The following is a 12,755-nucleotide window of genomic DNA, read 5'->3' as shown; positions in this document are numbered from 1 at the left end:
GGAAATTTAACAGTTACAAAATGCACATTTAAGATTTAAATTGGTAGTGTCTAATTATTGTAAGTTCTATAATTACCTAATATTATCTATTACCTATATAATCATCATCTAATATTATATAGGTTTAATTAAAATAATTTTAGTGGTTCAGTGTTTTAATTCGATGATGAAAAAATATGTGACTACATTTATTAGAAGCTTCTTGTATTCTACTAAGAATATTGCTTTGATTAAAACAAGAAGCTATATATAATTACTGATAATAATAGTCGCGTTTTGTGTAAAATCTCCATGGACCACAAATGGATGTCCAATGTACGTTGAAATCAAACGTCCAATGGACGTCGCGTAATGGACGTACATAGTACGTCCGTTTTGGTCCATGGACGTTTGGACTTTAAATGTACGTTATATGGACGTCCATCGGACGTTGTATGCTATATGGGTTGTGCCCGTGATCACTTCTAAGGAACGTCATCTTCTGGGGTTTTAAGGTTTTCAGCGACCCAAAAACCCCCGAGTAACAAAATCTGGGCCTAATACAATTATTTTATTGACATGTTTATGCAGAAAGCAGGAAGCACTCCTTTAGAGCTTCCGCATAAATAATACAAATAATCCCAAAAAGGTAAGATGGCGAATGAACATTGACTCCGAAGCCAATAATGCTCAAACACACACACATGTTTATGCAGTTTTGGATGCATATCATACACTTTAAAATGCAACTATGCATTTCCAGCCATTTTTATATTGTTGACTTTTTTACTGGTGCCATCCTGAACACAATGAAAAAAGTTGTAACTTTTTACGTGCTGTATTTAAATATCTATTTATTTTTTCCTAAATGTCCTGGTCTATTTATTAGTGATCACACCACTGATTCATTTGTCAAGGTCGTTAAGCCAAATGTTTACGCTCGCGTACTTGTAAATTGTACACGTCGTGTGAGTGCCCTGTTTGTCATTGCAAACTCGTATTGGCTCCGTGCGTCTCCCCTCTACTTACAGTCACGTGACACGCTGTCAGATTTTGTAAGGACGTTTTAACATTGAGTCTTATGGGATTATTTTGTTAAACTTGAATATTTTATTTTGTAGTGATAATAACCGAAAAGAATTGTTAGAATTCATTAGTTATTAATTTATACTGTAATTTATAGTGCAACAAAAATATTTTCTTTTACGTTAATTAAAGATTTATTGACATAAACTGCGATAGTGAGGTTATGTATACAAAATCGAACTGATAATCAATATTGGAAAGTGAAAAAGTTATATCAGATTAAGTGCGTTTTTATTTTCTGTTTATATTAATACATAATATCACTAGCGTGACACGGCATTTTTTTTAAATGTCTCATTTAAACATACACAAAGCGTCCTTATAAAATTTCAAAAATCCGCCACCATGAGCAGGTCGGTCGATTTTGCTTTGACACTTTGTTAACGCTCGGGGCGAATACTTTCTAAGTAGGCGAATAATTCTTTACTTGCGAACAGTGGCGGAGCCAGGGCATGATTTCGGGGGGGGGGCAAGGAGGATTATGTGGGGAACCTTCCAGGGGGTCTGGGTCTGGAAAAATGTAACTGAAAACTCGTGTTTTTAGACAATCTAGAGACTAAAACATGATCATATTTTGTAATTTAAATCTATAGTTTTTAATTGGATTTATTCATTAAAGCCTACTTGGTTAGGGAAATAAAAACACAAAACACTTTTTTGAAGATTCAAAGCATTACTTTATTATTTACATACTTTCTCCATAAAACTTAAACAATAAAGTCCAGCCTTCTTTTTCCTCCTTTAGCATAACGCTCAATTACGTTCTCAACATTCACCTCAATATCACGATGTATGTATAATAGGCACAATCCATTCAACCTCTCTTCAACCATTCTTGTCCGTAGCCAGGATTTAACGAGCTTAAGGCTGCTGAATGACCTTTCAGCACTTGCAGCACTTACTGGTAGTGTGATAAGTATTTGTAGAAGTGTTCGTACAGTCGGAAACATATCTCGCCATCGCAGCATTTGAGTACTTCTATGGCGCAGTTTGGAATTTTCATTCCTTCTTCTTTCTCCCTTGACCACTTCGCTCTCCAAATGCTTAACTCTTCTTCAAGTACAACTTCAGAATCACTGGGCAAAAGAGTTTTAAAGTTCTGGCACACTTTCTGCAGCCTCACGTTCAACTCCAAGCATTTTTCGCTGACATCGGTGTTCAACATATTTGCAGGCATATAAAAGGTTGAGGTCAAAGCACAATAGGTTTTCTTCGGAGAACCTGGTTTGTAGATCAGTGATGACATTGTCGAGAAGTGGTATATACATGGACATCCTATAATATTCCATCACTGTCTCTGCTTCGTAGTTTTCTCTATGCCTTTGGCTTTTCACTACTCTGGGCATTTTGAGCTGCACGCCCAGCTTTTCAGAGGTAGTTAGAGCTTCCAAGTATAACTCTGTGAAATGATCATTACAATTTCGTCTCCTATCCTTCAGACATGTCAGTGTGTCTGTCACTGCATTGGAAGCCTTGTTCAAGTCTAAGTTTGGTTTTTGCAATAATTAACTTGCTTAGGGGAAGGGTCCTTTTCAGAATATCTACCAGACAAACGCAAGAAAAAATGAATTCAGTCCTTGTTATTGAGTTGATATACAACACGGCCTTTTTGGCTGACTCGGACTCTTTCCATTCGCTTATCTCTGTAAATGAATCGACAATTTCTGGCAATGCACAAAAAAATAAAATTACTGCATCATGTCTATCTACCCACCTAGTTTCACAGAGGCTCACTAGTTGCCCTCCTACGTGTTCAGTTAGAACAGCATTCCTTTTTGCTGACTGATTATAAAAGTGAATGACTTCTTTCATAATGCCAACGGCATTATTTATGGATCGAATCTTATTAGATTTAGAAATAGAATTATTCAAGGCGTGGTTGTAGCATGGAAGCGGTTTTGCACTAACTGCCTCTGATTGGATCTTTGTTACACTACCTGATTCTTCAGATGTCATTACCGAAGCCCCATCTGTACCTATGCCTACACAGTAACTAAGGTCTAAGCCAAGTTCTTTTACATTCCTTAAGACTATTTCACCTAGAGTTTTCCCTGATAGTTTGTTCTCTTTACACTCTTTACCATTTACATCTGCTATACCATTTACACCAATAAAAGCTATGAAGTCCTCCCTTACGGCATCTTTCCAAAGATAACGGACAACTAATGTAATCTGTTCCTTATGAGACAAATCACTGGTTTCGTCAAACATCATAGACCAATATTTGGACTCGAGTATTCTTTTCAGAATTTCATCCCTAATTTCATCCCCACAACACTCTATTAAAGCATTTTGCGTTGTTTTGCTAATATATCGCACCCCTGCGAGAAAAGTGACACAAACCAAAAATACTGAAGTTGAGATAAACCAACTTAAAGGTTGCTGTAAAACTTATCCTCATATTTTAAAAGGTTTTTGCTAAAAACAGTTATATTGGTTGATTATGTTATATTGTATAGCATTATTGTATGCACATGATGCACATGTAGGTCTACTTTTGTGGAATTTGCGTCATTATCAGGTAGATATAGGTAGGGTCTTTGAGTTATGTCACTTTTCTTGCTTTATTTGTTTATTTTTTTGTTATGATCCTGTACTGTTAGTTACTTTATAACACCAAACCATTGTATATTTTAACTGACTGTAACATAATACGACTATCAGACCTTATATACCTGGAAAAACTACAGCTTAAGGAAGATTAAAAAATAAAACGCAAAATTAACACAATTTAATAAAGAATAACTAATAAGATACAACTAAAGTCATCAATACAATTACAACTAAACATAGAACTAAAGTAATTAATGCAATTAAAGTAATTAACGCAACGTCTAAAATTGATTTATTAGAAAAATACAAAACGCAAAAATGAATACAATTTAATAAAGAACAACTAATAAGATACAACAAACTAAAGTAATTAATGCAATTTAAGAAAACATAGATTCACAGATGGGCTTATACAATGTAGGAATGCTTTTCGCTGAGATAAGTGATTCAATATGAGCTTTCTTTAGAGCAGAAATTTGCATTTTTTTCTTATACGCTGCAACGCACTCCGGTGTAGAGATCCGCATACTTCTTCTGTTATGATTGACGTTGATCTGCGCAAATTCTTTTTGCTCGTATGTAGTTTTTACAAAAATAATGCCTGGGTTATTCTTCTGCACTTTAAGTATTTTTATGTCACTTGTTCGGATCAGTTCATTGTCCGATAATTTATTATAGTTTGAACCTATTTGCTGAGACAGTGTCTTCAAATCCATAAAGTCCTGGTAACCTAATTCTGTTACTTTATACGGATTTCCCTTTTTTCTTGCAGACTGAATTAATTTGACGTAATCAGTGGGAATATAGATGGGACCTGATTTAAGTGCTCGCTTAATCTGCTTTTCTATGACAGAATGAACATTATCTCCTTCATTTTGCGTGTGACCTGCAATTAGAAATTTATGTGTAATAGATTTAATATTATATTTTTGTACAGCGTATAGGTACATTCCCATTATAAACTTGTTCTTTTGCTGACCACAGCAATTGTCTGAATAAAGTATGATTTCAAGATTATTGTTGTTGGTGGCGTTGGCTTTTTCTTCTAGGTATTTCAGAATGCAAGAACCTATCTCTATTGCTCCTCGAGCACCTTCACCTTCATGCCAAAAAAAAAACACTGTACATTATCTGACTGTAGTTCAGTGACAGTTAAATTGTAGCTATTAATTTTGCTTTTATAATAAAATGTTGATGAATTCCCTCTTGGTGCAGGCAGAACTGCTTGAAGGTCGTAGGTAGCAACTATAATGTTTCCTTCGCTTAGTACTGCTCTTTTTTTATCTTCCTCTTTCTCTGCCCTGGATAGAACTTTTTCCCTTAAATGTGTATCATATTTCTGATTTAATACCACTTTTTCGTCTTCTGTAGCATTGTTGTAAGAGTTGCAAAGATCACACCTATCTTTTTTCGGGGTGAAAAATGATATATTAAAGTTGTTGTTGAAAATTCGTGAATACATTGTGATATTTGCATAAGGAACGTTTTTTTGAATACATTCATTTTTATAGTCGCGGTGTAAGTCAGCCAGACTTTTCCCACCTTCTATATATTCTCTGCACTTGCACGATAAACAGCAAACACAAAGATATCACAGGATGTATTATAATATTGTATGCAATAACTTAATAAAGACAAAATTCAGATAATGGCGCCCTATGAAGCATGCACATTAAAAGAGATTTATTTCTGTTCTGCATAGGGATTACGAACACTCGATACGAATCGTATCAGCCATGTTTTCCCATAGCGCCTTACGGGAAAACATGGCGGATACGATTCGTATCGAGTGTTCATAATCCCACCCCTGTTCTGAGTGTTCTGTTTCCTTCCAAACATTATTTCTTAGAACTTAGAGTCAGTACGGTTGTATATTGCAAGCGGGTTTGCCATTCTGTGAATTATCATAAATAAATCCTCCTTCAATATTCCACAACAATTAACAGCGATAATCCCCTAAAAGTACCTGCCTAATACTACCTTTTACGACCGATAGCGTGAAGAGCGACAACGTTGTCAGGAACATTTATTAGAAGCTTCTTGTATTCTACTAAGAATATTGCTTTGATTAAAACAAGAAGCTATATATAATTACTGATAATAATAGTCGCGTTTTGTGTAAAATCTCCATGGACCACAAATGGATGTCCAATGTACGTTGAAATCAAACGTCCAATGGACGTCGCGTAATGGACGTACATAGTACGTCCGTTTTGGTCCATGGACGTTTGGACTTTAAATGTACGTTATATGGACGTCCATCGGACGTTGTATGCTATATGGGTTGTGCCCGTGATCACTTCTAAGGAACGTCATCTTCTGGGGTTTTAAGGTTTTCAGCGACCCAAAAACCCCCGAGTAACAAAATCTGGGCCTAATACAATTATTTTATTGACATGTTTATGCAGAAAGCAGGAAGCACTCCTTTAGAGCTTCCGCATAAATAATACAAATAATCCCAAAAAGGTAAGATGGCGAATGAACATTGACTCCGAAGCCAATAATGCTCAAACACACACACATGTTTATGCAGTTTTGGATGCATATCATACACTTTAAAATGCAACTATGCATTTCCAGCCATTTTTATATTGTTGACTTTTTTACTGGTGCCATCCTGAACACAATGAAAAAAGTTGTAACTTTTTACGTGCTGTATTTAAATATCTATTTATTTTTTCCTAAATGTCCTGGTCTATTTATTAGTGATCACACCACTGATTCATTTGTCAAGGTCGTTAAGCCAAATGTTTACGCTCGCGTACTTGTAAATTGTACACGTCGTGTGAGTGCCCTGTTTGTCATTGCAAACTCGTATACTTTCTAAGTAGGCGAATAATTCTTTACTTGCGAACAGTGGCGGAGCCAGGGCATGATTTCGGGGGGGGGGGGGCAAGGAGGATTATGTGGGGAACCTTCCGGGGGGTCTGGGTCTGGAAAAATGTAACTGAAAACTCGTGTTTTTAGACAATCTAGAGACTAAAACATGATCATATTTTGTAATTTAAATCTATAGTTTTTAATTGGATTTATTCATTAAAGCCTACTTGGTTAGGGAAATAAAAACACAAAACACTTTTTTGAAGATTCAAAGCATTACTTTATTATTTACATACTTTCTCCATAAAACTTAAACAATAAAGTCCAGCCTTCTTTTTCCTCCTTTAGCATAACGCTCAATTACGTTCTCAACATTCACCTCAATATCACGATGTATGTATAATAGGCACAATCCATTCAACCTCTCTTCAACCATTCTTGTCCGTAGCCAGGATTTAACGAGCTTAAGGCTGCTGAATGACCTTTCAGCACTTGCAGCACTTACTGGTAGTGTGATAAGTATTTGTAGAAGTGTTCGTACAGTCGGAAACATATCTCGCCATCGCAGCATTTGAGTACTTCTATGGCGCAGTTTGGAATTTTCATTCCTTCTTCTTTCTCCCTTGACCACTTCGCTCTCCAAATGCTTAACTCTTCTTCAAGTACAACTTCAGAATCACTGGGCAAAAGAGTTTTAAAGTTCTGGCACACTTTCTGCAGCCTCACGTTCAACTCCAAGCATTTTTCGCTGACATCGGTGTTCAACATATTTGCAGGCATATAAAAGGTTGAGGTCAAAGCACAATAGGTTTTCTTCGGAGAACCTGGTTTGTAGATCAGTGATGACATTGTCGAGAAGTGGTATATACATGGACATCCTATAATATTCCATCACTGTCTCTGCTTCGTAGTTTTCTCTATGCCTTTGGCTTTTCACTACTCTGGGCATTTTGAGCTGCACGCCCAGCTTTTCAGAGGTAGTTAGAGCTTCCAAGTATAACTCTGTGAAATGATCATTACAATTTCGTCTCCTATCCTTCAGACATGTCAGTGTGTCTGTCACTGCATTGGAAGCCTTGTTCAAGTCTAAGTTTGGTTTTTGCAATAATTAACTTGCTTAGGGGAAGGGTCCTTTTCAGAATATCTACCAGACAAACGCAAGAAAAAATGAATTCAGTCCTTGTTATTGAGTTGATATACAACACGGCCTTTTTGGCTGACTCGGACTCTTTCCATTCGCTTATCTCTGTAAATGAATCGACAATTTCTGGCAATGCACAAAAAAATAAAATTACTGCATCATGTCTATCTACCCACCTAGTTTCACAGAGGCTCACTAGTTGCCCTCCTACGTGTTCAGTTAGAACAGCATTCCTTTTTGCTGACTGATTATAAAAGTGAATGACTTCTTTCATAATGCCAACGGCATTATTTATGGATCGAATCTTATTAGATTTAGAAATAGAATTATTCAAGGCGTGGTTGTAGCATGGAAGCGGTTTTGCACTAACTGCCTCTGATTGGATCTTTGTTACACTACCTGATTCTTCAGATGTCATTACCGAAGCCCCATCTGTACCTATGCCTACACAGTAACTAAGGTCTAAGCCAAGTTCTTTTACATTCCTTAAGACTATTTCACCTAGAGTTTTCCCTGATAGTTTGTTCTCTTTACACTCTTTACCATTTACATCTGCTATACCATTTACACCAATAAAAGCTATGAAGTCCTCCCTTACGGCATCTTTCCAAAGATAACGGACAACTAATGTAATCTGTTCCTTATGAGACAAATCACTGGTTTCGTCAAACATCATAGACCAATATTTGGACTCGAGTATTCTTTTCAGAATTTCATCCCTAATTTCATCCCCACAACACTCTATTAAAGCATTTTGCGTTGTTTTGCTAATATATCGCACCCCTGCGAGAAAAGTGACACAAACCAAAAATACTGAAGTTGAGATAAACCAACTTAAAGGTTGCTGTAAAACTTATCCTCATATTTTAAAAGGTTTTTGCTAAAAACAGTTATATTGGTTGATTATGTTATATTGTATAGCATTATTGTATGCACATGATGCACATGTAGGTCTACTTTTGTGGAATTTGCGTCATTATCAGGTAGATATAGGTAGGGTCTTTGAGTTATGTCACTTTTCTTGCTTTATTTGTTTATTTTTTTGTTATGATCCTGTACTGTTAGTTACTTTATAACACCAAACCATTGTATATTTTAACTGACTGTAACATAATACGACTATCAGACCTTATATACCTGGAAAAACTACAGCTTAAGGAAGATTAAAAAATAAAACGCAAAATTAACACAATTTAATAAAGAATAACTAATAAGATACAACTAAAGTCATCAATACAATTACAACTAAACATAGAACTAAAGTAATTAATGCAATTAAAGTAATTAACGCAACGTCTAAAATTGATTTATTAGAAAAATACAAAACGCAAAAATGAATACAATTTAATAAAGAACAACTAATAAGATACAACAAACTAAAGTAATTAATGCAATTTAAGAAAACATAGATTCACAGATGGGCTTATACAATGTAGGAATGCTTTTCGCTGAGATAAGTGATTCAATATGAGCTTTCTTTAGAGCAGAAATTTGCATTTTTTTCTTATACGCTGCAACGCACTCCGGTGTAGAGATCCGCATACTTCTTCTGTTATGATTGACGTTGATCTGCGCAAATTCTTTTTGCTCGTATGTAGTTTTTACAAAAATAATGCCTGGGTTATTCTTCTGCACTTTAAGTATTTTTATGTCACTTGTTCGGATCAGTTCATTGTCCGATAATTTATTATAGTTTGAACCTATTTGCTGAGACAGTGTCTTCAAATCCATAAAGTCCTGGTAACCTAATTCTGTTACTTTATACGGATTTCCCTTTTTTCTTGCAGACTGAATTAATTTGACGTAATCAGTGGGAATATAGATGGGACCTGATTTAAGTGCTCGCTTAATCTGCTTTTCTATGACAGAATGAACATTATCTCCTTCATTTTGCGTGTGACCTGCAATTAGAAATTTATGTGTAATAGATTTAATATTATATTTTTGTACAGCGTATAGGTACATTCCCATTATAAACTTGTTCTTTTGCTGACCACAGCAATTGTCTGAATAAAGTATGATTTCAAGATTATTGTTGTTGGTGGCGTTGGCTTTTTCTTCTAGGTATTTCAGAATGCAAGAACCTATCTCTATTGCTCCTCGAGCACCTTCACCTTCATGCCAAAAAAAAAAACACTGTACATTATCTGACTGTAGTTCAGTGACAGTTAAATTGTAGCTATTAATTTTGCTTTTATAATAAAATGTTGATGAATTCCCTCTTGGTGCAGGCAGAACTGCTTGAAGGTCGTAGGTAGCAACTATAATGTTTCCTTCGCTTAGTACTGCTCTTTTTTTATCTTCCTCTTTCTCTGCCCTGGATAGAACTTTTTCCCTTAAATGTGTATCATATTTCTGATTTAATACCACTTTTTCGTCTTCTGTAGCATTGTTGTAAGAGTTGCAAAGATCACACCTATCTTTTTTCGGGGTGAAAAATGATATATTAAAGTTGTTGTTGAAAATTCGTGAATACATTGTGATATTTGCATAAGGAACGTTTTTTTGAATACATTCATTTTTATAGTCGCGGTGTAAGTCAGCCAGACTTTTCCCACCTTCTATATATTCTCGGGTACTTTGTGCACGGAGGTAATGGCTTTAGATTCTTGGTATACTATTAATATGATCAATAACACCATCTTTTATTGCGGAATCAACTTGAGGGTGGTGTCCGTGCTTTCCCCTAAGATCTTCTTGAAGAAATCCTTCGTTTAATTTAGCTATCACAGTTCTAATAGGTCGATCAGATATATCCAATGTGGCCTTGAAAAATAATTTGCAGACACGTACCTTAACGTTGCTAATCAAGAAATGAAACGCATGGTTGCACTGGCGTCTGCTTCCTTCTTTCCTATACTGATATTGAGGTTTAATAGGAGTTATACTTCTAGAGATAAATTCTCGCTGAGATTGCAGATTTCCAAGTGACCAGTATTTGTTAAATATTTCTAGCCTTTTAGGTTCGTCTATTTTGTTTGAGCATTGTAGTTTGCATTGTTCTCTACAGGCTGGCCGTAAATTTTTTGCAGGAAACTTTGTTTTACGGACTGATGATGATTCATATGATTTTCCAGCATTTCGTAGCAATTTTGATTTCGATTTTTTCCATTCAACCGGATTTGCTTTTCTTTTTTTACATTTTCTCCTGTCATCTGCTTGAGTATTATCTATCTCTGTTTCTTCCTCCTGCGATGTTGTTGGCGATGCACTTGATACGTCAGAACCAGAATGTGACATACGAAAATCTGGATCCAAGTCTGAATCATCCACATTTTCATCTGACGATTCGTTTTGTTGTTTTGTTGATGTAACCCGTTTCAATCTGAACCTCAATGTATGGTTGTTTTCAGTACATTCCCATCTAGAAAAAACAAAAGATGTAGATCTTTGAAACACACTCAGTGATCAAAAGATCCACAGGTACTGGTTTGGACGACCACTCGTACGAAAACAAACAAATGAAATAGAGAATGCGGAAAAATCCCCTTAAGAACAATTCACACATCCACTACTTCGGGCTGGGAAAAATTTTTTGAATAGAATCGAAGATCCAAACACCAGCTCTTAGAAATGTGTTTCGCCCTCTTCAACCTCTATGGGCTCATCGGTGAAGATAAGAGGTTGAATATCTTCAGACACATTCCAATCAAAAAAAAACAACATTCGAGACCTAGACATAGCAGGAACGTAAATCTACGCCCAACCTGACAATGCCATTCTCAAGTTTTAATTCCCTAATTACTTTAGAGTAAGTAAGATAATGTTTATGAAAAAACAAAAGATGTAGATCTTTGAAACACACTCAGTGATCAAAAGATCCACAGGTACTGGTTTGGACGACCACTCGTACGAAAACAAACAAATGAAATAGAGAATGCGGAAAAATCCCCTTACGAACAATTCACACATCCACTACTTCGGGCTGGGAAAAATTTTTTGAATAGAATCGAAGATCCAAACACCAGCTCTTAGAAATGTGTTTCGCCCTCTTCAACCTCTATGGGCTCATCGGTGAAGATAAGAGGTTGAATATCTTCAGACAATAACTTCTTTTTTTTTTATTCCCATCTAGAATGCGTACCTTGATCTTCTGGTACTATGGCTACTAATTCTACCTCTGCAGTTTGTTCGATGTGTATTTCATGACATTCAGGTACTGGGTTGCTCGGTTCTATTTCTTTTGAATAATTTTCTTGTTCTTCTGGTACTATGTTTCCCAATTTTATTTCTGTTGTTGAGTTTTTTTGTTCGATGTCTACTTGGTTACATTGTGGTACTATAGTGCTGGATTTTATTTCGTTTGCAACATTTTCATGTTCTTCTGGCACTATGTCTTCCAATTCTACTTCTTTAGTTGAATTTTTTTGTTCGACGTCTGATTCATAACATTCTAGCACTGTGGTGCTAGATTTTAGGTCATTTGAACCAATTTTTTGTTCCATAGCTTGCCCCATTTTAATGGCTCCAGCAGCCAGTGCCAGTAATTTACTACCTCTACTTCCTTGCTGGGAGTACATGATGAATCTGTGAAAAACGAATTTTCTGAAGATATTATGCTTGTAAAAATATCTACGTAAATATATTATGAAATTAATGTTAGAAACATGAAAATGAAAATTATTATTATGAAAACTTACACGAAAGTATTAGTAAAGGAAAGTATAAAATAAGCAGTTTTTTTTATTAACACTGTATAACTGTTAAAAGATTTTTATACTAACCCCATATACATTAAAATATAATATGTGCACAAATTTTACCATTAAAAATTGAGATCAATAACGTACGAAATTATTTTTAAAATTATTCAGAAAAACTCACAGTTCGAGAGATAACATAAAATAAAAAATACGTAAGGTCTGGTTTTATGCAGTGGATACGTTTTACAGAAAAGCGCATATAAAAAAATCGCATTAGAAATGACTTTACTTGCCTTGAAAAACTAGGTAACCATTCCGTAGTTTTCTAAAATCACATAAAACCAAAACGTTTGTCCTCCAAAATTAATTGTCTTTGATGTTTTTTTTTTCATTATGGGCCAAATAAAATCTTGAAAGAAATTACAAAATGGCAAATACGGTACTGATATGGAAATAACCTCTTCTAATGAAATATGAAACTTTATGACACTCACGTTAAATGTTTCAATCAATAAATCAAAATGTGCTGCTCA

At 35.3% G+C, this 12,755-nt stretch overlaps 2 protein-coding genes and 1 pseudogene across 3 annotated transcripts in view; all 3 read right to left on the bottom strand.

The window, feature by feature from the left end:
• Positions 1 to 1,573: 1,573 nt before the first annotated feature.
• LOC126878479 (SCAN domain-containing protein 3-like) overlaps positions 1,574 to 12,755 on the bottom strand; it is a 53,386-nt gene continuing 42,204 nt past the window's right edge. Inside the window, exon 2 of one of the 2 annotated variants that reach the window (XM_050641230.1) lies at positions 1,574 to 4,504. In XM_050641230.1, coding sequence (XP_050497187.1) covers positions 2,494 to 3,279 — 786 coding nt within the window. In that variant the 5' untranslated portion in view covers positions 3,280 to 4,504 and the 3' untranslated portion in view covers positions 1,574 to 2,493. Of the gene's footprint in view, positions 4,505 to 5,204; positions 9,481 to 12,755 lie in introns of those variants that run through there. The other variant, XM_050641229.1, reaches the window with a different exon arrangement.
• LOC126878582 (uncharacterized) lies at positions 3,999 to 5,196 on the bottom strand (annotated as a pseudogene).
• Positions 8,975 to 10,156, bottom strand: LOC126893129 (uncharacterized). The gene has a single exon (XM_050663077.1). It carries the CDS (start codon positions 10,055 to 10,057, stop codon positions 8,975 to 8,977), a length of 1,083 nt encoding a protein of 360 aa, XP_050519034.1. The 5' UTR covers positions 10,058 to 10,156.

The sequence above is a fragment of the Diabrotica virgifera genome, chromosome 10 (assembly GCF_917563875.1).
Source record: "Diabrotica virgifera virgifera chromosome 10, PGI_DIABVI_V3a".
Lineage (NCBI taxonomy): Eukaryota > Metazoa > Arthropoda > Insecta > Coleoptera > Chrysomelidae > Diabrotica > Diabrotica virgifera.
The sequence above is the reverse complement of the archived record's forward strand: the minus strand, read 5'-3'. Positions and strand labels throughout refer to the sequence as shown.